Here is a 25,451-nt window from a genome sequence, read left to right as displayed (position 1 = left end):
GTTAAACAAAGAAAAAATTCATAAATAGAATATTATAAGAAGTGTATTTATTTAATTAATGTAGTTAAATCTAATAATAAAATACATGTTCTATTAAAGTTAAATTTAATGGGATTTTTAGTGAGAAGTACTAAAATTACAAAAATACAGTTTGATGACAACTGCTTACAAATGCAACTCTATTACACAAAACACATTGTCATTTGAAAAACTCAGCATTAAAGACATGCGACGGTCAGAGATACAAGCCGATGCAAAATGATCGGCGGCGGCGCAACCATTTCAGGTCGGCGGCGGCGGCTTATTATAGAAAATATTGGCGGCTGCTAAATTGTCGGCCCAATTTAAACTTTTCTTCAGAAATTGACCTTATAAGCGTTTTTTATATTGAAAAATCTCTGTATAATAGTCTGTTATACAGAAACCTGTCTCTATATAAGTTTTTTCTACAGAAAAATTAACATTTATAGTAGTTTTGACAATTTTAATATCATCAGTTGTTTTAGTGCCAATTTTCTGAATATCCAAATATATACAGGATTTCAATCTCGACATATCAGAACTGCTTATTAACAATAGCTTTATTGGAACACAAATGGAAAGATTCCACTTTAATTTCGAAAAACTATGATACCTCTATTATTTTTAAACATATATCAGACGATAAACTCTACAATATAAATATTTCAGAGAACTGTTCTAGTAAAATAACTATTTGTTTGAGATTTATCTAAATATATAGCAATGAATATTAATAATTATTTTATCCATATTTGAAGTAGAATTTATATAACATTTTTAAAGTTTCTTCAAAAATCCAACATTTTCAAACATTTGGATACCGTTTTATTTCAATATGGCGCAATTTAAATGAAGACTTTTCAGACGTCTGTTTTATCCAATTCTCTTTTGAGAATCTTCAAAAAAATCATGAACATTTATACGATGATTTTTTACATGCAACTATGCATGTCTTTTTTGATGTTTAATTGTATAATCCTTTTTAATTACATATTCGTAGTAAAAATAAAATGAAATTTTTAACATAAAAACCATTTAATTTGATTTAAAAAAATTTAATTACACGCTATAGTATTTTTTTAATGCAAATTTTAATGTTTTCATGTAAAAAAAGACATAATTATTTATTTTACATGAGCATAATATCAACAGTACGAATCAGTTTAAAGAGGAATGTCAAAAACAATCATGAAAATCCCAAATCATGTTTGTTTTCTTACCCCCCATTCTCCTCTTCACCGCTCACCATCAATCACCGACAAACATGAAAACAGACGTCTGGGCAAACATGAAAAAAAAATCATCGTGTAAATTGGGTGTATCATTGATTTATTCAAAAACACAAACTTAAAAACCGACGCCGTTATTGTTTGTTGACGCAGGACTCTGCTCTGCATATATTCCTTGGGAATATTAGAACAAAGAAAAACAAGCCAAAAATAAACCGCTAAAACATCCCCCCACCAAAATAACAACAAGCTTTTTTATGAACGAATGAAAAAAGTGTAATAAAAATTCTATACAAAATTTCTCATTTAGTTTGCCATTAAAACTCGTCGTGTTTACAAGTGACAACTAGCAGGTTTTCTCTAAAAATTCGCAACGTTAATCTTCGTGTACGTAAGCATAATGTGTAAGAAAATTTCTCAAGTAAACTTAGTGACAAAAAATATATAAAATGCGTAGATTAATTTTATACCTACAGTAAATAACAAAAAAATATTCTCAGAAAAAAAACACGTGTGTTACCAACAAAGAATTGTTCATAATATTGGCAAAAAGTATTCTATATGGAATATCTTAACGTGCTTAATAAATAAGAGAGATAACAAATTATAAACAAGGCCAAGACCTCCAGGTATTTTAGTTAGATAATCGTAGCAAAAAAGAGGATGGTTTTCTGCAAACTACTTTTTGTTGCACACTCTATGAAAATCTATATGAATTTATAATCTAATTTATGTTATACAAACGTATTTATGTCGTCACCAAGGAATGTTAAAAACGATTTAAAATTCCACATAGTAGTCAATAAAAAATCGATTGAGCACATTTTTCTTTCATTTCGAAGACTTGAACCTGCCCCCTTCAAATTTTTTTTTGCATTTATTTTTACTCGTAATTTGGCAAACCTTCTTTCTATTCAATATTATTTCATCTCCTTCAGACGGTTTTTTATTTGATAATATTTTCAAACTTTTTCTACGGATTTATCTTTTTTGTTTTTATTTGTGTCATTTTTCATCTCTTTGTATTTGCTTTTATTGTTTACTTTTGCAATTACTAGATGATTTGTTTACATTTGTATCCATTACTTAATTTGTTGCTATTGTTGTTTTATCTCTATTTTTGTTGTGTGTGTGTGTGTGTGTTTTGCATTTTGTTTTTGTTGTCTACTTCTTACTTTTTTTCAATTTTCTCTTTCATGGCGATGTGTCAACTAATTTGCACTTGTTACATTTCTTCACATCTCTACAGATGATGCGTTTCTATAGTTTGTTCTTTCAATCATTTTGCAACAGATAAATTATTAAGTTAGAATGTTTAGCCTACAGTGTAGGACCTACACCTATGGATAAATTAATAATTTATCTTCAAGTAATTGTCTAAAGGTGTCTTGGTATGGAGGTAGTGTCTTATGAAGAACTTATACAAAACTAAATTGGTTATTTTCGTAAAAATACTATAACATTTCATACAATTATTAGGCCAAAAACCCTATTCGATGTTACAGCTGTATGGACCGAAATCTTTGGCCTTTTATTTATAGCAATTTAAATTTTATGATTTGTGTATATGTCTTTAAGGAGTTATAGAACTTTAAGTTTAGATTAGGTTAACAACCTGACAAGACAATGTAACTGCATCAAATGCGAAGAAATACACCTAGGCCTTCTTTGGGTTTCTTGTGCGCTACTTTTCAATGGACCGCTACTTTTCATGGAAAATCTCTATTCGTGAGGAATGTTATATAATGATAACAAATCACTTCCAAGATATTTGCATTTAATTTCTGCGAAACTCTGACAATGTCAAAGAAAGTGTTTAAAAGTTTTATTGTCCTCTACACATTAACTACTACATACATCTGAATCCGCACGACCAATTTTTTTATAGCTGTATGTCCATTTAGAATAGGTAACATCACGAAATTTGTAAAAAGGGGCTTGTCTTAAGTTATTCTTTCACAAGTTTTTCTCATATTTAAGTTATCAAAAAATTTATAAAAAATTTCCATAAAACAATAGCTATTTTCAGTTTTCCAACAAAGAAAATATTCATAATTTCTGGTTATAAATTTTATTTTATATTTTATGCTTTCATGTGCTTATTTGCTTATGTATATATGTATGTACATTGTACATATAGGTATATATAAAACGCCAAAAAATAAAAACATTAATATTTGTGAAAAAAAAAACATAAAATTCTAAAGCATGAGGCAGCATATTTTCAAAAAATGCGGTATAAACCAGATGAAACTTAATTAGCAAATATATGCTAAACAATACAACTACAGCAAATCCCGGTATAACGAATGATATAATGTGAGGCTCTTTCGTTAAATCGAAAAATTCGTTATATTGGAATTTTATTTTCTAGTAAATTTCTTTATTTATGGACAAAAAACCATTCAAATTATATTAAACTTACAGATGGTTACAATAATTTTCTAATGGATGTAAGATCTAAATTTAATCTAAAAGATAAAATTATAATCTTAAAAAACTGAACTTGATAATCGATAAATCAGTATCATGTTGATAATATCAAAACTCTGGAATAATTGTGGCATGTTAAGATATTTATACCCTACACCACTTTAGTGGGGAGGGTATACTGAATTTGTGCTGATGTTTGTAACATATACCCACCTTAAAGTATACCAATCGGCTTAGAATCATTTTCTGAGTCGATTAAGCTATGTCCTTCCGTCTGGCTGGCTGGCTGTCCATGTAAACCTTGTGCGCAAGGTACAGACCGCAATTTTTTAGATAATTGGATGAAATTTGGCACACACGCCTCTTTTGGACGAAGGACTTACCCTATAAAATCGGTCCATTATTTCGACTAGCCCTCATACAGCCGTACCCCTCAAATAGGGCCTTTTGGCTTAAAATTAATTTAAATGATCTATTATGTTAGCAAAAGTCGACAAAACTTTTTTTTATAGAACTTTAAATGACACTACCGATTTTTGTTATGATCGGGCTTCATTTGACCCTATCCCCCATACAAACTCCCCTTCAGAAAATGACTTAAAGGTCAAAATTCACTTACAAACACTAATAACACTTTTATATTCTACATAAATAATATTGAAGAAGACTTAACCCCCCTACCAACATTTTTAAGGATAGGGCTATATATTGCCCCAATCTCCTCTGAGCCCTCTTGTAAAAAATCTCTTTTTTTTAAGTAAAAATATTCCGAAATAAAGTTAAAAAAACAAACAAAATGCTTTATTTTTTTAAATAATCCCTATTTTTAACATACATACTGACTGGTGTAGGGTATCATATGGTCGGCTACGCCCGACTATATATTCATACTTGTTTTTCCTTTCATTCGTTATATCAAGTATAAAATTTCTTAAACGTTCGCCATATAAGGTAGTTAAAGTTAATAATTTGGCTGTTCGTTATATCGGTTTTTCGTTAAAGTGAGATTCGTTATACCGGGATTTTCCTGTATTTATTTTTTTTAAAAGATCACTTTCACGTTGACAGTTTTAAAACAAAAACACATGTGAACTAAAATTTATTTTTAGAATTTAACGAAATTTTTACAATTAAATTTTTTACTAAATTTGTAAAATTTAGACGCCAAACCGTCTAGATAGATAACTTCAATTTGATATTATAAATAAACAAAATAAATAGTATTTTTTAACAAAAAAAACTTTTCTTTTGATTTATTTGCAATATAATTTTTTCAATAGAATATATTTTTAAAAACAAAATATTGTTTGTTATTTTGTACTTTGTCCATTAGTATTTTTTTTAGTAAACAATATGACAAAAATATATAGAATTAATAACAGATTCATTAACGTACAAATGCACTACATACATTCATTATCAAGATCATACTTTTTCTGTATTTGTGCAAAATACATACTACATTTTTTTCTTGTTGCCTTGTTGAAAAAAAATTTCTTGAGCATTTGCCAAAATTTCTGAATTTCAAACACACACATATACAAACCTATAGTATACATTTTAACTTAAATTAATGAAACAACTTTAACAACCCCTGCTCCCTTAATTTAAGACACAAATATATTCAAATTTAATTATATCGTGCCGTTCAACCATTAAAAAGAGGTGTTAAATGTAATTCATAAACGTTTTGTTTTTTATCAACGTATCAGATCAATCAACAAGTGTTTGCCTTTGTAAGAGGCTTTCATAAAAATATATCTTCAACCAATTACATGCCCCTTTAATAAAGTAAATTTATGGGTTTCATTGTAATTTTGTTGACAATCAAAATTCGTATTTATAATTTGTTGAATAAACAACAAGTCTTCGTAAGAAAACTTGCCATAGTGTAGAAAAATGTTTGCGTTAATAAACAAACTTATTAATTATCTATGTATGTATATAATTTGGTGTTTTTTATATTCATATCTTATCAAATATTTAATATTCTTTTTTTTTCTTTTTTATTATGTTTGTTAACTACTATAAATGATTAAGTTGATATTTATTAAAATATCATGTCATGCAAACATTTTTGACTAAAATTATTAAGGTGTTGTTTTTGTGAAATTGTTAATTTTGGATTTTGAATGAACATTTTAGTCGAATCCACTTTTAAACAGAAATGTAAAACGAACTATTTCACGGTGGCTACAATCACTGGATCAGCTTGAGACGACTCAACAACGCCTCTTTATGTGTGTGCAGGTGGCAATTTGTGTACATGGTTTCGGAGGTCCATACACAGCACCTTGCTTGAGTACTTGAGCCATTTAATCTCTGACAATTGCTGCCCCAATGTACTCAGGTGGGATGGTCTCTGACAGCAGCAATTTATCAGGAAAAAATATCAGATGCATTAATTTTAGGTGGAATGTGGCGCGCATACCAATTAATTCATTCCGTATTTTATAAGTTTGACACGAATCTATTCCCAATGCTAAGCTCAAAAGTCACTTCTCTTAGGGTTATCTCTCATGTTTTTCACAACAGACAATGTCAAAGGATATATAAAACTAGCTGCACAAGGCGTCATTTTATAATTATACCCTACACCACTTTAGTGGGGAGGGTATATTGGGTTTGTGCTGATGTTTGTAACATACAAAAACATTCGTCCTATACCCACCTTAAAATATCGCAATCGGCTTAGAATCATTTTCTGAGTCGATTAAGCTATGTCCGTCCGTCCGCCTGGCTGGCTGGCTGTCCATATAAACCTTGTGCGCAAGGTACAGGCCATAATTTTCAAGATAATTTAATGAAATTTGGCACACACGCTTCTCTTGGCCCAAGGACGAAGCCTATTGAAAATGGTTAAAATCGGTCCATTATTTTGACTAGCCCCCATACAATTGTACCCCCCAAATAGGGCCTTTTGGCTTATAATTAATTAAAATGATCTATTATGTTAACAAAAGTCGACAAAACTTAGTTTTATAGAACTTTAAATGACACTACCGATTTTTGTAATGATCGGGCTTCATTTACCCTATCCCTCATACAATATCCCCTTCAGAAAATGACTTAAATTCACTTACAAACACTAATAACACTTTTAAATTCTACATAAATAATATTGAAGAATACTTAACTCCCCCTACCAACATTTTTAAGGATAGGGCCATATTTTGCCCTACTCCCCTTTAAGCCCTCTTAAAAAATCTCTTTTTTGCCAAAAAAGTAAAAATATTCCGAAATGAAGTTAAAAAAACAAACCAAATGCTTTATTTTTTTAAATAATCCCCATTTTCAACATACATACTGACTGGTGTAGGGTATCATATGGTCGGCTACGCCCGACTATACATTTATACTTGTTTTTAATTGATTTTTATTTTTTCAATTGGTTCCAAGATGTAGTGTTGAAATTAATACCACTGAACTATTGTAATGGCAATGAACTGATTCCTTTGCAACCTTATAATCACAATAATATTTCAGAAGTTAAAATAACATCAACAGTTTTAAAGTCGCTGTTTAGAAATCTCAAGTAGATCTATTTGCATCCGTTAAAACCTGCAATTCTAAAAATAAATTTATATAAAATATCAAAACATTTTTTTAAATTATCTCCTACTCAACAAAGTACTCTATTTTCAATTCTAATAATCTTCCGGATTTAAGTCGTATTTACATTTTTATTTGCCTTTCTTATCAGCTTTTCAAAACCATTACACTAATCTTCAACAGTTTCATCTGAGCGTATTTTAATGATCAGTTCAAATTTCATTGATGAACGAACGTCATATGGCTGTAGCTTTGTGCGAGTACAAAGAGTATTTCATATTTTGCAAGTTTTCTTTTTTTATAAAATTCAATTTAACAGACAAAAACCGATTTTTTGTGTTTCTTTAAATATTTACATATATACGAAATTAGCACCTTCTTAATAAAAACCCAAATAAATACACAAGTCTGGAGTTGGAAAAAAAAGAAAATAACGTCTTGATGATTTGCAAAAAGTATTGGGCATATGATTGACTATGTAAATATACAAATACATACATAATTTTTTAATTTGCAATTAACGACTTCAATTGAGTTTAAATTTATTTTTAAAGGCATTTTGCTAAAATGTACACTTTCTTGGGTGGACTTTAATTTGCCTATTTAAATGGCAGTTTTTTAAAAAAGCTAATAAATCTATAAAATTGCATTACAACTCGAAATATTTCTGTTCTTAATTTTTATTAATCTATTTTTCAATTTACTAAATAATATAGAACGATACGACAAATATTGTGAAATGAACAAATGTTTTCAAAAAATATCTTTAAAAATTGGATCTAAAAATAGAAAATTTTAAAAAAGATTTATTAATATTTTTTTGTTTTAAATTTTCATAAATTATTGTTAAATACATCCATATACATACATTTAGATAATTGTATTTATTTAAAGCCAAAAATATTATTTTAGCAAATTTATTAAACGTAAAATTTGAAATTATTTCATAATAGCAGTTACTTAACCTAAACGTATGATGCAGTCTCTATATTTCTTGCAGTAATTGTAAAATGCCAGTTACTTTTAATAAATAAAAAGTAAAATGAAATTAAAAGCAATTAAAGTTAATAAAACTGCATTGTTTCTTAGTGTCCTCATGAAGCGTCATAAAGTATATGGGCATTTACACATTTTTTCTAAGTTATTTAGTTCAACATATTTTAATTTGTCAGATTCGCGCAGTGTTTATGATTTGCAGGTTTCCTCTTCTGATTTATACTTTAATTAACTGAACATTTCTCGGTTTGAGACTTTTTCGAAGGTTTGATTTAAATTTGAATTTGACTTAAATTTTTTCTAATAAGTAGTACTTCAGACAAGCTATTTACCAAAGTATTAAAATGTTTAACCCAGGGACCATAGTATTTATTTACTTTTCTTAAGATTTGAGCAAAACTGAACCCGAATCTGGTCTTAAAAGTTATCCATTGCCAGATATCGTGAAATGAAGTTTAAAAAAAAAATCCATTTTTAACATTATGATTCAATACTTGGAAAATTTGTGATAAATAAAAAATTGATGTCAGATTAACTGCTGACTAAAGCCGGAAGTCCACACTACGCGTCTTTGCGTCAAAGCACTACGTCCTCTTCATACCTACTTTGCATTCTGCACTTCAAGTTACATGTGACGATTTTTTGTTTTATTTTTAAAAAACTTAACGTTTCAATAAACTCATATTAATTTATTAAAATTGAAAATTACGCTCTAAAAAAAGAATATAAAATGTAAAAATCAGCTGACATGCTTGTAACGCTTATAAAAGTAGAAAGTAGATCTTCTTTAAGCATTCTACGCGTCATGCTTTCTACGCTTTTTTAGTTGTAACTTTCAGTACACAAATACATTGCTTCTATTTTTTTGACAGACGCGTAGAATGCTCTAAACCATAGAACGCATGGTGTGGACCTCCAGCTTAAACCTTTAGACAATTATGCATATATTTACTTTTAGCTCTAAGTTTATTTTTAAATTTTGATCTGTGTTATTAACAACTTTAATATAAATATCTTCAAAATACAGATTTTAAGAAAAAAAAATCTTAAAAAATCTTATTTATAAAAACCTAGTCTCGAATAACTTGTGAATAATGGTGTGAAATATTACGAGTCACTCTCACAAAATGTCTGGGAAAAGACCATCACTGAACAGCTTTTTATAAAGCTTTCAAAAGAAGCTTAAAGCGTAAAAGCTTTATAAAACTGTATTATCTACAAAAATTACCAACTACATAAGTAAGTCTTATCACAACAAAACTTTTTTCCAGCGGTCGCTGCAACGTTTTTACCTTAGCCTACTTTTAAAACGTTGCTATATTTACTGTACTTATTAAACAATATTTATTCATTACTTTACATTAAGTATGTAAATTAATTTACTTATAAATTTTCTTATCATTATTTTTCTCTTCAACTAACTACATCTCTCTTTTAACTACTCTCTTTCTCTCTTTATAAATCTCTTTACAGTTGTTTTAGTATAGCAAACAAACCAAACAAATAAAAGCTTTTTAAAACAACCACTACTACTGTACTGTACACAAAACCGTACACACTCCACCACCATCGCTCCTGCGGCACGACGAGTATATACACTTTTTTCTATACAATATAACTAAATACCAAAACAAAAACAATGAGTCGTCTTTTACTTAATAATTCCAATGCTGTTATCCAGCGCGCTACTGCTGTCACTGCTGCATCTAGCAGTAATAGCGTGAGAACAACATCACCGGTGTTATCAAAACATGTAGCTCGTCGCTGGAAATCGTTGTTGATTCATGTGAATCAACGCCAGCTCTCCACAACAGCATTCAGTCCGGCTCAAACATTTAACGCGCGCACTAGTCGTCTCCTCAGTAATACCAATAATAATACAACGGAATATTGTCGCGCTTTAACCACATCTGCCGTATTTAATTCATCAGACAAAATGCCTGGACAAACTAATAAATGTTTGCAATTGGAGAATATCAATCCAAATTTTATTACCATGGAATATGCTGTGCGTGGACCATTGGTTATAAGAGCTGGTGAAATTGAAAGGGAATTGAAAGAGGTATGTATATTTGTATGTATGTACATTGAACAATTGTTTCCAAGTGCCATTTGTTTTTGTTACGAGTAAAAGTAAATAGAGTACATTTGCTAAAATTTACACAAATATTTACCAAAGAGTGTGTAGGTGTGTTGTTACATACACATGAGTGGCCAGATGTATTTTTAATAGTGTTTACAATTTTGTTAATGAAAATACCCATGAGAATTTTGAAAATTTACAAAATTCTATTTAATTTCTATATATTTCAAAATATAAATGAAAAAAGTAGGTATACGTACCTATTCTTTGATCATGGATCATTTTGTCTTTAAAAATTGCAAATACCTACCAGCTTTTCTTAGCTTTTCAATAAAATATAGAGTCCTGCAAGTGTCACATTATTTGGGTAATTCCAATGCTGCTGTTTAGGCTTTGCTGCTAAGTTCTAATTAAAAATATTTGAGAAATAAAGTTATTTTTTTTTTAGATTTTTTGCAATTTAATAACTTATTGCAAAAGTCATACCTTTACAGGTTTGCCATACTTCAAATTGTATAGTTTTTTGCAATCACAAAGTTCAATATTTTGATCTCGACCTTTGCCACAAAGCATACAGAGATGTCAATTTTGACATTTGAAAAAGTCTAAAATCAGCTTTTGTTTGATTTTGAAATTGTTTAGTGAGAAGAGGTATATAAAATACAGATAAAAAATCATTGAAATCATTTTGTGCGAAAGAGAGGGAGATAGCTTTTTGCTCGTGACGTCTCTGTATACCCTGTGCCTTTGCCTGCCTAGGTCAACAACAAAATACTCAACTGTCATATCAAAATATCATAGCCCAATTTAAAATCTTGTATACCTATACTGCAAATTTATGCAAGGATGTTTTTCTGTATATTTTGTTAGTGTCTAGTAAAAATACAATGATGTTTCCTTAAATTGACTGACTTGCAAGTGTTTTTGTATTATTTAGGAAGAATATCTAAAATAATTTATAATCTTGCAAATTTGCTTAAATCGCAAATGTTTTTTATACATATTTATCGTTCTTTCCATTGCAAATTTACTACTTTAGCATTTAGTAGTATGCGGATCTTTGACAAATGTAATAAAGTTTAGTAAATCATAGTTGCTTTTATAATTTTAATGCAATTTTTTAATTGCAATTTTAACTAGAATTGCTATATTTATAATGAATACAAGAAAAAAAGTAAGAACTAAAAACATTACAAACTAAAGACAAAACAAACTTGTTGCCTATATTGATTTGACAATAAAATATCCTATTTTGGTAGACAATAAAATAAGCCTTTCTCTAGCAACATAGAAAGTATTAATTGTTTGTAATTGTTGCTTTTTCTTTCAAAATAAATACTTCTACTATTTACCTATCGATAAATACAGACAACAACAATACGTTACCATGGAATTGAACTGGTTTTTTTTGGAGTGGTTTGTGTTTAAAATTTTTATTTGGTTTATTATTGTTTTTGTTTATTTTTCTATACTCGCTAGATTTTATTTGTTTAAGAAAAGTGTGCTAAGTTATGAATATGTATTTTTAGTGTTTTCGTTATTTTTTTTATTATTTCATTGTACGTTTTCTGTTCTTTATCATTTGTTTATAACAAGAGACCCAAAAAAAAGTCACTTAAATAAATTTTTGATAACACACGTTTTTCTACCAACAAATAAAATACATAATTCTATTCCATATGATTTTTGTTAAGCAATTTTAAGATTAGTTAATAAAAACGTCTGAAATGAATAATAAAACCAAACAAGAAGGTGGTATGACAATTTTGACATTTAATAGAGAGGAATGATATCCAATCTAAAGAAGTTGAATTGAAATTTTAGTATTGAAAAAATCTCTAAATCCAGAAATTTTATTTAAAAATATAGTTTTAGCTTTAGTTATGCTTATTTGAATACAATTTCGAATTTCGTCTTTGAATTGAAAACAATAGTATTTATAGACTAAAATTAACCTTTGCTTTCAGTTCTTTCATAAATTTATGATGTTATAATTCTATAATAACGATAATAAAAACGCTACACCTTAGAACAACCCAGCAAAATGTCATGTTATCAGGAATATATTTTTAATTCTAATATCGACTTGGATTCGAATCACTAACTAACTCCTTATTATACATACACTATAGAATATTGGCTACAAATACTATTCATAAAAATCTAATTATTCTACTTGATAAAGATCACTCATTACTAAGTAATATATGAAATAACAATACTCATTACCTAAATTTGAACATATTTTTTCGGAAAGCATCGAAAGTAAGAGAAATTTTATTAAAATATACTTTTAAAATAATTTTTTTAATATTCATTACACATTTTTTAAAAATGTTTATTAGGGAAGCTAAAGAATATTCAGAATTAAATGTTTTTCGATTAGGTAACGTTCCGCAGTTTGCCTTATTTGAACACCTTTCATACGTGTGTTAATATATTTTTGTATTCATTTCATGTTATTGCTACAATCGTATGCTGCAAATTACATTTTGATGCAAATTTTTTAAATACATAAATACATATTTAAAAGGTATGTACATTGTACATGCTTTTATTTGCCCAATACATATTTTTGTACAGAACTTGTTTGCTATAAACAATTTAGAAAAATATTGTTCCACTGTGATTCCCTTGAAAGAGTGAAGACACACAAATACAGAGAAACCATAACGCTACAACAAAAGAAAAGGTAAAAAGGATAGGTAGTCTATTCCCAAGGGATTACAATCCAGAAGATTTACCAAGTCAATATTCTAAAGAATAAAGAAATGAGAGTGAAAACCTATGTCCAGCCCACCCTACTTCACTTAGCCCAATGGATTTATGGACTAACCCCATTGAAGTAGCCCAATTTCTTGGCTTGGACCTAAATACAGAACCCCCGGATTAAAATTGTATAGTTTAAGCTGTTACAACAACAACAAAACCTATGTCCAGTCGTAGAATTGACTACCTACCGTATCGAAACGAGTCATAATCTTGCAAAGGTTGCCAACCCAGCTACAGTGTTATTAACCAAATTTGTTTCTCCTGGAAATAACTATTCCATACAGTTGGACAACTGTGACAACAGCCCTTGCAATTTTGTCATATTGTATATAAAGTTTACTAATGTAGACTTAAAACTGGGCTTGTAAAAAACTCTTTGCATTTGTTTGCTCTTACATTTGTAATATTTTTGTTTTTATTAAAAATTTTCCATCAATATGTCTGGCTAAACATGACCTAACCCAATATTGTTTTAATTTTTAAAAATATATAATATAATGATTAAAAAAGACAAAAAGAAACATATCATCGTCTTAAAAGCAAAAGGGCGTAAGTATAATTTAAAAAAAATTTACATTAGAGACAAAAATCTTGCTTTTTAGATTTTAGGATATAATGATTAAAAAAAAGACAATCTGACCAATTATGAACAGTAATTCGCCGGAATTTTTTTCCCTTTTTGCATGCTTTATATATAGAAGAATTTATTATTCAGAATAGAGACAAATATCTAAATAAAATATATAAAAACGACATTTTCTATACAACTGTAACGCAACGCAACAATTTTTAAAAAAAAAATCTTCTAAAAAATTGCAAGAACATGTATTTTAAAGCAGTGGACCATTTTCAATCAAAAAGTGGATTTAAAATTGTTTGTTTATTATGCCTTTTTGCATTTTACGTGACGATATATAATTATCAAATACATACACATATTTTATAATTTTCAAACAAACGCACGTTTATATAATGATCGCGGATTATCTTATAGCTAGAGGTCATTTAGGATTTTTTCCCGCAAATTCTAATCAAAACTCAATTAAAAAAGTTAAAAGTTTAAATAGTAAACAATTTAACTTGTTTACTATTTATCTACTTTATTATTAATCTTTTCTTTTGTGTGGTGACATTAAATGACACTTAAATTTAATATTTAACTTAAACTCAACACAATATGCAGTAATAATGTCAGTCACATCCGCCGCACATGAAACAAATAAAAGAAAATTGTCATAGTTTATCAAATTTATCAGTTAATCCATTTTGTGTTTTTTTTTTTCGAAGGAATAGGTGTACGGGCCTCAAGGGGGAATTTGATTAATGTTTTTACTTTTTTTTAATTCTGAAAAATATTTGTCATTTAAATTAAATTAATTTGTGAGCAGACATTAGATAAGTTAATATTAGTTTATGGGAATATGCTCTTAGATAAATAAACATGTAGCTTAACTAATTAAAACGATTTTCCCAACGACTAATTTTTTGCAATAATATTTTTATTTTAACAATTGCAAAGCTTGCAAATGTAATTTCGCTAAAACTTTTCTTTATCATTAAATGATTTATTTGTTATTTAAACAGTTAGCTTTAGTGCAAACAATAACATTTCAATTATTTACTACTTATCTAAATTAAAAAAAAATACTTAAAAATAATCACTAAGCAATTTAATATAGAAAAAGAAAACAATAACCTTTAACAAAAAAAAAAAAAACAACTTCAATGTTGGTGTCTGCAATTTTTTCATCATTCTCAACGGCCCATTTTCAATAATACATACATATGTACTTATTTAAACACATTAACTACGTAGTAGTCTGCCGCTATATTATATAATACTTAATATCGATTTAAAAAAACATTTGTTTAAATTTATAAAACAAACTCTTAATCTTAATGTACAAACCTCCATAAACAAAGAAACCGACTATAGTATAATATGACGTTGAAAAAACAAAAAAAAAAAAAAAGAAAAAAGACAATTTCATCGATATACAATAAAATCGAATATAAAACGTGTCCCTAACAAAAGAATATACTATATCAGCAGACTTTAGCATCCATTCTCACTACACATTACAAAGTGTTTAGATTTGTTACAAAGCATTTAAGTTAAAGATAAAAAACTCACACACACAATATGTTTTCTGAAAAAAAAGAAAAAAAAAAAAATGGAAAATTTAACAGTATAAAGAAAATATATTATTATTATATGCAGCCTAGGAAGTACCATCCATACCCGCCAATATCTAAATAAAAGCAACAGCAACAACACTGCCACAGACAACGTTAACTGTGACAAAGATGAAGATAAATCTCTTTATACTTTCTTGGAAAAGAATTTTTTGCGCATGTTTTTCTTTAGAGAGCAAAAATAGTTTATACATATACAATTAAAATTTCTATAAATTTTGTGAATGACAATGAAAATATACCATACATATTGCACTTATTTTACTACGTAGCAACAGTATGGAAATGAACTAGGCATACAGGTTTTTAAGTTATGAATAATAATTAGTTGTTTTAGCGCACTGCAAAACATTGCAATTGGAGCAAGAAAGAGAACAAAGAGACAATTGCCTAAATTATGAGTTATTGGAGAAACAGGGACTAAGTTTTGACACGATTACTCTACCCTCAGGTGTCATTAACTTTCGGTCCAAATATTTCTATAACATTGTATATAAAGCAACTGCAAAGGAAACTGTTTTTCTATGCTGCTAGAGCATGGCGACAGTATTTATTGAATGGGAACTTAAGCCAACAAGTATGACTGCCTAAAATCCAGTGTTAGTTTTCACTGATATCAACTTCGAGTTATCTCGCCTATTTTGAGTTATAAGATCTTTTGTACATTTCTCATTGAAAGAAGTCCACAATAACATAGATTCTCTATACATGTGCCTAAGTTATTTAATCCACTTTGCACTACTTTAATCTAACACCTGCCTTCTTGATGTAATATCTACCAAGATACTTATAGGGTGGGGACATAAGTTCTATATCATGGATTCTCTACATGTGCCAAAGTTATTCCATTTCTTTTCCGCCTTTTCAAAAAGGGGTCTGAGGATACTGCTATCGGAGTAATCTTTAAAACTTCTTACTTGATGTGATATATACCAAGATACTTATAGGGTGAGATAAGCGCATTCTATGGATTCTGGCAGAAATCTTAACTTGTCATTGCTTAAATAAGGTGTCTGTTGGAAATAGATGCACGATTGATCACATAATGTACTGCTGTTTCAGATCTCAGAATGATAAGTTCAAAAGGCTGAGAAATAAGTTCAATGGCGCAGTATAATAACATTTATCAGGGGAATTAGTTATTTCTTGGACTGGATATTATAGAGAAAATAAAATTCTCTCACAAAACTTTTTTGGTTAAGCAACTTTCTTAACTTTCGGATATGAATCATTTTCTAAGTTGATTTAGCTATGTCCGTCCATCTGTCGGTCCGTTCATGTAAACCTCGCAATCAACCTATAGCTCGCAATTTTTGAGATAATTCAATTAAATTTAGCACATGATGGTACCGTAGACGAAGCCTATTGAAAATGGTTATCGGTCAATTATTGCTCCTAATTGTGTATACAACTGAACCCGCCGAATAGGTCTTTTATGTTCATTATTTTGTTTAATATACTCGTATATAAAACCAAGTTCTATACTAGATTTGGTGACCATTTTAAAGCATATCATGAACTCTATAATTATAGGGACTCATTTGACCCTAGCTCCTATAAAAATTACCCTTCAAAATTTGACTTAAATGTCCACAGTTTTATTCAACAATAAATGACTTAAGTATATCGGAGGCAAGATACAATTCAACTTAAATGTTTTATTATGAAAAGTAATTTCACATTTTATTTTTTTAACAAGTGTAGGTCATTATATGGTCGGCCTCGCCCGACTATAATTTCCTACTTGTTTGTATTTCAAGTGATTTTTTCTTTATCATTGGTACTTCAATTGGATTTTTATAGGAACATCCAGATAATCTTTAGGGAATTGATTTAATATAACTTGTAGGTTGAAATCGACTTATTTCAATTCCTTTCTTCAATTTCCGGAACATATTTTGTTTCTCTTTATTTGGATTTTCACTTTCTACGAAGAGAGTCACCACGGGGACCTTGAGGTCTTCCACTATAGTTATACCTTTTTATGAACTTTATGTAGTCTTTAATATTTGTTAAACTGTTAATATAATATAAAAAATGCATAGAGAACATGTGTACGTTTTATATCAAAGCCATATTTGTATACATATATTAAATCTAAACTCATTTATATATGGTAAACAATTTATTTTATTTCTTCTCTAACAAGTATGACGCGTACTTGTAAAATAATAATAGCGCTTTAACGATGTACTTTTATTAAATAGTATAGTGCCGATATAGGTGCCCCTAAAATATGACAGCTAATTTAGATTATTACAAGTGTTTAAACATTTCTATACACAAACCTTCAAACATATAGTATTCTTGTGTATACACAGAGAGTGCCAATTTTCAGTTGCATTTATGCGCAAAACATTTTGTAGCATATACAATTTGCGAAGGCCGTTCAGTGAACTTGACTCGTCTATATATGATATAGTTTTTGAAAGTAACTGAAACTGAAAGATTATTTGGAATTGAGTTAACTAGGTTATTTTTTTACATATAAAAAATCATATGTTTTTAGCAAAGTATTTCATTAAACTTGTTGTTAAAGAAATACAATTTTGAAATATGTAAAAAATTGTTTTATTAGCTTTACTGTGGTTTAAGTTGTTAAGTAGATATTAATGTAATAACTGAAAAAGTATTTGTTTTAAAACTGTATCATTATGGCTTTACACGATGAAATAACAACAATTCTTTTCAGTTCTAAATAAAAACAAATTATCATTTTTTCTGTCAAATGATTGTTTCAAGAAGTTTGATATAAATATCAATTTAAAAGCAAAATTAAACTTAATTCAATAACAAACCCATAGAAGACATGTATTGATATTATGTTTAAAAATTATACGATTTGATGTTTATTCCTTTCTTATACATATATGTAGATCTATAACAACGATAAGAACCTCACTCACTTAGTAACTATAACTATTTATATATGTATATAATACATTCCTCTAAATTATAGGTAGTAAACAATAAGTTGTACGTACTATTTATTTGATAAAAAAAAACAACATTGCACCAACACTTGATTAAATTATCAACAACAACTGATAACTACAACTGATATTTAAAATAGCAACAACAAGAACTACAAATTATAAATATTAATTTAGAAAAACTGGTACAAACTGAATAATGTTTTAAGTTTAACCCTAAATGGAAATGTTTGACCTAGAAAAAAATTAAAAAGTTTTTTGTTTTTAAAATATAAAAATAATTATTAATAACCAAATACTATTTCCTTCCGTCTTTGTTTTGGAATATGTGTTTGTATACAAATAGCATCAATTTAAATCTTTACATTTGTAAATTTTTTGTTATTTAAACTAAACACAAAATTCTTGCATTTATTTTGCATATCAATGTAAAAAATTTAAATTTAAAATATTTAAATATTTTTATTTAATTTAAAGCGGTAAAACAAATCTTGCTTTTTGTAATTAATTTATAATATAAATATCCCAGCAAAAAATAATTAATGTCATACTTTACAAACTACATCTTAATCACATTTAAAAATGCGATTACTTTTATAAACCAAATATTTCCTTACAAATGAAAACCAAGTTAATTTGGTTTTCATTTGTAACCGAATTTGAAGCACCTCGGTTTACTAGTTGTGATGAAAATATTATATCTTTTTCCACACATTTTTTGCTGGGATGTAATACAATTATTCATTACGTCTGAAGCAAGTTTTTCAATTTGCTACGTGTTTAAAGTAAAATGCCACCCACACGAATAAAATGTGAATATATTCACCCAAAAGCACTGGGTTTTATTTTATATGAACTTAGATTTAAAGGAACTATGGGGGTGCCAAGCCCCCCATTGAAATGTCGCCCCTTTCTTCTAAATGTTAACATCAATATCAATGTTCATAATTTTATGATTCTAATAGTCTCTCAGTTATGCGAATTGTTGTATTTAATTCATATGAGAGGCTTCAAGTCCCTAATGAGAGTTCGCCAAATTTCCATAATCAGATGAGATATTCGTGCGTTTAATGTGACGCTTATATAATTAAAAAGTAGATCTACTTTAAACATTTTTTTGATGCATGATGTGGAACTACATATTTTCTTAGGCATAGGATTTTTTCTATTTTGTTCTTATGAGGGGGTTCCAAGTCCCCCTGATAACTCACTAACAATTGCTAGAGAAAAGCTTGACCTAGAGAGATTCTGAATTCGATTTTCTTCAATGCAAATGAGGCTCGTTTATTACAAAAATCGGCAGTGTAATTTAAGCTTTAATAACACTAATGCCTATTCCGGGGTACGGTTGTATGGGGGCAAAATTATAGGCTGATTTCTGCCATTTTCAATAACGTTTCTCCCTTGGTCAAAAGAGGAGTATGTGGCAAATTTCATCAAATTATCTTGAAAATTGCGACTTATAGCGTACGCACAAGCTTTACATGGGCACACAGACGGACGGACGGACATAGCTAAATCGACTAAGAAAGTGATTCTAATCCCATTGGTATACTTTAAGCTTGGTATAGGACCAATATTTTTGGATGTTATAAACACCAGCACAAACGTGTAAGGTATCAAAATCTATTCATAAAAAATACATACATATTATTTAAACGTAAAATAATACTTTCACTTATTCAAACAAATAATAAATTAACCATAGATATACGCTCTATAAAAAGTTATTAAACGGATGAATTAAATTACATTCTCAAAGTGCCACCAAATGGATTTGTTATTATTTACTATTATATAGATTGTTTACTTTAAGAACGTCATCATCGACTTACTGGATTGATGTGTGATTTACAATATTTACAAGTTTTATTATAATTTCCAATTTGAAACTTTTGCTTTTCTTGAAATTGTAATATTATTTTGTAATGCGGTTGTTATATCGTAAAAGGTTATTTCAATGTTATTTGTTTTTTTTTTAATTTTGCACTTTATTTATTGATGTTGTAATGTTTATTATTTTATAATTTGTTTCTCATATATTTCATTAGTTAGCCTATCGTTTAATTATCAATAATTAGTGTAATATGACTAAGGTTTCATGTGGAAATTTGTAATTTTTGTGGTTTTGTTTTTAGTTGATTGTTTTTTTTGTTTTATTTCATTATTTACTAATTGTTATGTACATATTAGATATTTTTGTAAATTTAATATATTGTTATTAAAAAAATAGTGGTAAACAGATTTCATGGTATATTTCAAAATTTAATTTAAAAATTTCTTTATTACAGCTTTTAGTTAAATATGTACATAAACTGTAATTATGTGTGTACATGTGGGAAGGACAAGCATATTATTTCTAATTATTTTAGTTACTTTATGAACTATTTTTATCTTTATTTAGTACATTTTAACAATGTGATAAATATAAATGTATATGATTATTGCCTCTTCCATAATTATTTATGACCTTAAATAAATCTTGCAATTATTTTTCTTTTTTTTACTTACAGGGTGTCAAAAAACCATTCGATTATGTTATTCGTGCTAATATTGGTGATTGTCATGCTATGGGACAAAAACCCATTACCTTCCTTCGTCAAGTAAGTTTATATAAATAATTTATTTTTTATTATTAGCTTATAAGTTTTCCACATATAACTGGTGCATTAAATTGAACTTGTAAAGTGTATCAAGCTTAAGCTTTTCTATAGGAAAATATCTTTAAAAACACATAATTTTCTGTAAAAACAATGTTTCCCGCTATCTCAAGCTTTCTTTGAACGAAGTGTTCTCACTAGCTCAACCTTTTCTATGGAAATAGTGCTCTCACTACGTCAAACTTTCTTAAGAAAAATTGCTCTTACTAGCTCAAGCTTTTCTATATGGAAAGTGCTTTCGCAAGATCAAGCTCATCTTTAGAAAAGTACTCTCGCTAGCTGAATATTTTCTATAAGAAAAGCACTAACGCTAGCTGAAGCTTTTCTATAGGAAAAGTACTCTCGCTAGCTCAAGCTTTTCTAAAGGAAAAGAGCTCTCACTAACTCAAGCTTTTCTATAAGAAAAGTGCTCTTACTACCTCAAGTTTTCTATAGGGAAAGTGTTATCGCTAGTTCAACCTTTTCTATAGGAAAAGTACTTTCACTAACTTAAGCTTTCTTTAGAGAAAGTACGCTTGCGAGCTCAAACTTTTCCTATGAATTTGACTAGCTCAAGCTTTTCTATAGAAAAAGTTCTGTCACCTGCTCAAGCTTTTCTATAGGAAAAGTGATGTCTGTAGGCTTTAGCGATTAATAGCGATTGTGCTCTCGAAAACACTTTCAAACCGTTTAAGGTTTTGTATAAATTAAGGGGATTATTTTGTAAATCCCTCCCCCTCACTTCACTTTAATTTTTATAAAACTGTTTTTAATTTTTAATAATTTGTATGAAAATATTTCAAAGGTTTATTTTTGAAATCCAAATATGGAATATTTTATTAGATGTAGGTCATAGTTGTCAAAAATGAACAACATCCCTCCAATGACACGCTAATGTAAAATTCATAGGTTTTTCATCAAAATCGGAAGTACTTCAAGTATGTTATTTGTGGCGAAAATTCTTTTTTCACTTTTTTTGCTGAGAAAGGGTAAAATTTGTTAAAATATTCTTTTCTTATTTCCTATATTTTTTAAAAATTATTTTTCCGTAAAGTTACATTAAACTTCTATAATTGTGTCTTTTTAGTAATGAAATCACAGATAATTAAATTAAATTTTATATCAGATGGAAAGTGTTTAGTATTTTCTTTTTGTATTTTAAATAAAATCACTTGAAATTTTTTTAATAAAACAAAATCATTTTAATTGCTAAATATTACAAGATTTTTAAGGACACGATTCACACAGATTAAACTGCAAAACTAACAGCAATTTAGTTCAAAAGGCTCTTAGGTTTAAGCATAAAAGTCTAGTATTTGCCTGCTTTAAGGCCATTGACATGCATTCCGCTGGATTTTTTTTGTGAAATTTTAACAATACTTTGTATAACATGCAACATGTTAAACATATTGCCCACAATCTTAGCAATTACAAAGATTTTGAAATTTATAGAAATTTTTAAATATAAATTTATACAAGTAATTTTTCAAATACGTTTATGAATTAAATCTAGAAAAATTATAAAACTTCTTATAAAAATGTTCATAAGAACATGTCCGAAAGCGAAGTTTTGGGCCCACCTAATATACCTACATACGTATATGGCCGAAAGCTGTATAAATAATTTAAGTAAATATTGGAATAATAAAAACAAAACAAGTCTATATATGAACGAATGTACATATACATACATATTGTAGCTAAAAACCAAATAAACATCAACTTAATTTTCCAAACTAATTGAATGTAATTGTAAATTGTTTTAAAATATCAATGGTACATACATAAGTATATTATAAAGTCTACTTACAAACAAACATATGTGTATTTTGCTACATTTATAGCGTGTTTATTATGCCGTTGAAAAGTTCATATAGACGTAGTATATAATCGCTCACGGCATGCCAATTTTATAGATTTTATTTGTCTGCATTTTAATGGAATTAAGTCAATTTTGTTTGTTTTAAAATTTAAAAAATTTTCTTAAATTTTCTAGCTTTTGAATTTGACTTTTGAGCCAGAACTCCTCAATTCTCCCCAATATCCTGATGATGTTAAGGCTCGTGCTAAGACTGTTTTAGGCAGTTGTCAAGGAGGTTCCGTAGGTTCTTACACTGACTCTGCTGGTTTGGAAGTTGTACGCAAACAAGTTGCCGATTTCATTACCCAACGTGATGGTGTACCTTGTGATTGGCATAATATCTTTTTAACAGCCGGTGCTTCTCCTGGCATCAAAAGTGTATTGGCTTTGATAAGGTGAGTTTGTTGATATAAAATAGTTTATTTTCAAGTATATATTATTGTTGCACTTTAGATGTCATGTTGATGGCAAGCCACCTGGTGTTATGGTACCTATTCCTCAATATCCTTTGTACTCGGCCACCATTGCTGAGTATGGCATGCAAAAGGTTGACTATTATTTGGAAGAAGAAACTGGCTGGAGTCTAAGTCGCAAGGAATTGCAACGTTCATATGATGAGGCTAAAAAGACTTGTAATCCACGTGCTATTGTTGTTATCAATCCCGGCAATCCCACCGGTCAAGTTTTGACTAGGCAAAACATCGAAGAAATTATTAAATTTGCCTATGACAACAATTTAGTTGTATTGGCCGATGAAGTGTACCAGGACAATGTTTACGATAAGGATTCCAAATTCTTCTCCTTCAAAAAGGTCATGACTGAAATGGGTGGTCCCTATAAGGATATGGAATTGGCCAGCTTTATGTCTACCTCAAAGGGTTATTTGGGTGAATGTGGTATTCGTGGTGGTTATATGGAAATCATCAATATGTGCCCTAAGGTTATGGCCATGTTGACCAAATCTATTACTGCTTCTTTGTGTGGTACCACTGCCGGTCAAGTGGCTGTCAGTGCTTTGGTGAGTTTTTTAAAATTACTTTTGCAGAAAAAAGGAAATAGCTTGCTCAACTTATTTGCTAAATTACAGGTCAATCCCCCCAAACCTGGTGAGCCTTCTTACAATCAATACATCAAGGAAAAAGAAGGAATTTTGGGAGCTCTTAAGGAACGTGCTGAATTAGTCTACAACACTTTGAGCAGTTTTGAGGGCTATAAAGTTAATAAAGTACAAGGTGCCATGTATGTGTTCCCACAAATTGAAATTCCACCCAAGGCTATCGAAATCGCCAAATCCAAGAATTTGACTCCTGATACTTTCTATGCCTCTGAATTGCTAGAATCTACTGGTAAGTAACTACATTTATTTTTCATAACATGATTTACATAATTTATTTGTTAACTTAGGTATTTGCATCGTTGCTGGCAGCGGTTTTGGCCAAAAACCCGGTACCTATCATTTCCGCAGCACTATTTTACCTCAAACCGCCGTCTTGAAAGATATGATGAACAAATTCCAAAAATTCCATGCTGAATTTATGCAAAAATACAAATAGATTAATTATTTTTTATTAAAATGTTAATAAATTCTTTCCTGTTGAACGTGATTTTGTAAAAATTTTACACTAAGCTCTACTAAAGTGTGAAATTAGTTTATTTAGTTCATTATTTGTCTTTATTTTCTTTTACAAAAAAATATCTTGTTAATTATTATTTATATATCTGTATGTATTTTAAAAATATATATACTAAATAACTAATATAAAACATATTTCATATTTAGATTAAAAAAAAAACACGAAACCCAAACATTTAGCCAAACATGAGATTTTCTTGCAGATTATTAGTATTTTAATTTTATTCATATCGCTTTTTCATATCACCCGTAGTAAGTCAATCGGCCAATTTGAATGAAGAAATGACATTGTCTTTTGTTTTGTTATATTTAACAATTTCACAAATTAATCGATGTGAATTCTAAATTCTGTATTTTGTATAATTATTTAATTAAAGATGGACAATAATTTTGTTTAATTTCTGAAAAAGGAACAAAACTAAAATGATGAAAATGTACGTATATATGTATGTTGTTTGCAATTTATATAAAAAAGAAAGTAATAATAAAGTTTGCAATTAAGTTATTCGAAAAAAAACAAAAAACTTTACCATGTTTTATCATTTATTTGAGATACTTTTATACATGCAATTTTATAATTTTTGTAAAACTGATGCATGTATTCTGTTTCGAAATAGAAATATAAATATATTCAAATCATACTGAATGTATAACTTATGTATAAAATAACAAAAAAAAAATTAATTAAAATCGACTTAAACAAGGCGCTTCATCAGCAGACAATCGTTTAATTAACCATTAAATCTTAAAGGTAAAATTCTCCGATTATTATATTAGGAATATCACAGAATATTTGTTTCAATTTACTTTTCTTATAACATAATATATAAAACGAATTTTGAAAACCCTAAACATTACAGACAAAAAAATACACAACGGTAACCCTGGATTTATAAGTCAATAGTAAAGTGTCAAAAATTTTCATAAATAAACAAATTAAGAAAAAATAAAAACGTTATTTCTCAAGGAAAAAAACGAATTTCAAGAAAAATAAAATACCTATATCAATATAAAAACGATTTAAAATAATATTGAAAGCAATAAAGGTAAGAAAGCAATAAAATATATTATAAATTTGTAAAATTTATTTCAAATTTTTTATA

General features: G+C 28.5%; 1 protein-coding gene across 1 annotated transcript; it reads left to right on the top strand.

The window, feature by feature from the left end:
• Positions 1-1,484: 1,484 nt before the first annotated feature.
• LOC111678602 (alanine aminotransferase 1) lies at positions 1,485-24,865 on the top strand. The gene is made up of 7 exons (XM_023440000.2): positions 1,485-1,637; positions 9,705-10,293; positions 20,729-20,818; positions 22,851-23,110; positions 23,169-23,733; positions 23,803-24,061; positions 24,120-24,865. The coding sequence occupies exons 2-7, from the start codon at positions 9,871-9,873 to the stop codon at positions 24,266-24,268; spliced, it is 1,746 nt and encodes a 581-aa protein (XP_023295768.2). The 5' UTR covers positions 1,485-1,637; positions 9,705-9,870; the 3' UTR covers positions 24,269-24,865.
• Positions 24,866-25,451: the final 586 nt, after the last annotated feature.

Source organism: Lucilia cuprina, chromosome 3 (assembly GCF_022045245.1).
Source record: "Lucilia cuprina isolate Lc7/37 chromosome 3, ASM2204524v1, whole genome shotgun sequence".
In the NCBI taxonomy this organism is placed as follows: Eukaryota; Metazoa; Arthropoda; class Insecta; order Diptera; family Calliphoridae; genus Lucilia; species Lucilia cuprina.
The sequence above is the reverse complement of the archived record's forward strand: the minus strand, read 5'-3'. Positions and strand labels throughout refer to the sequence as shown.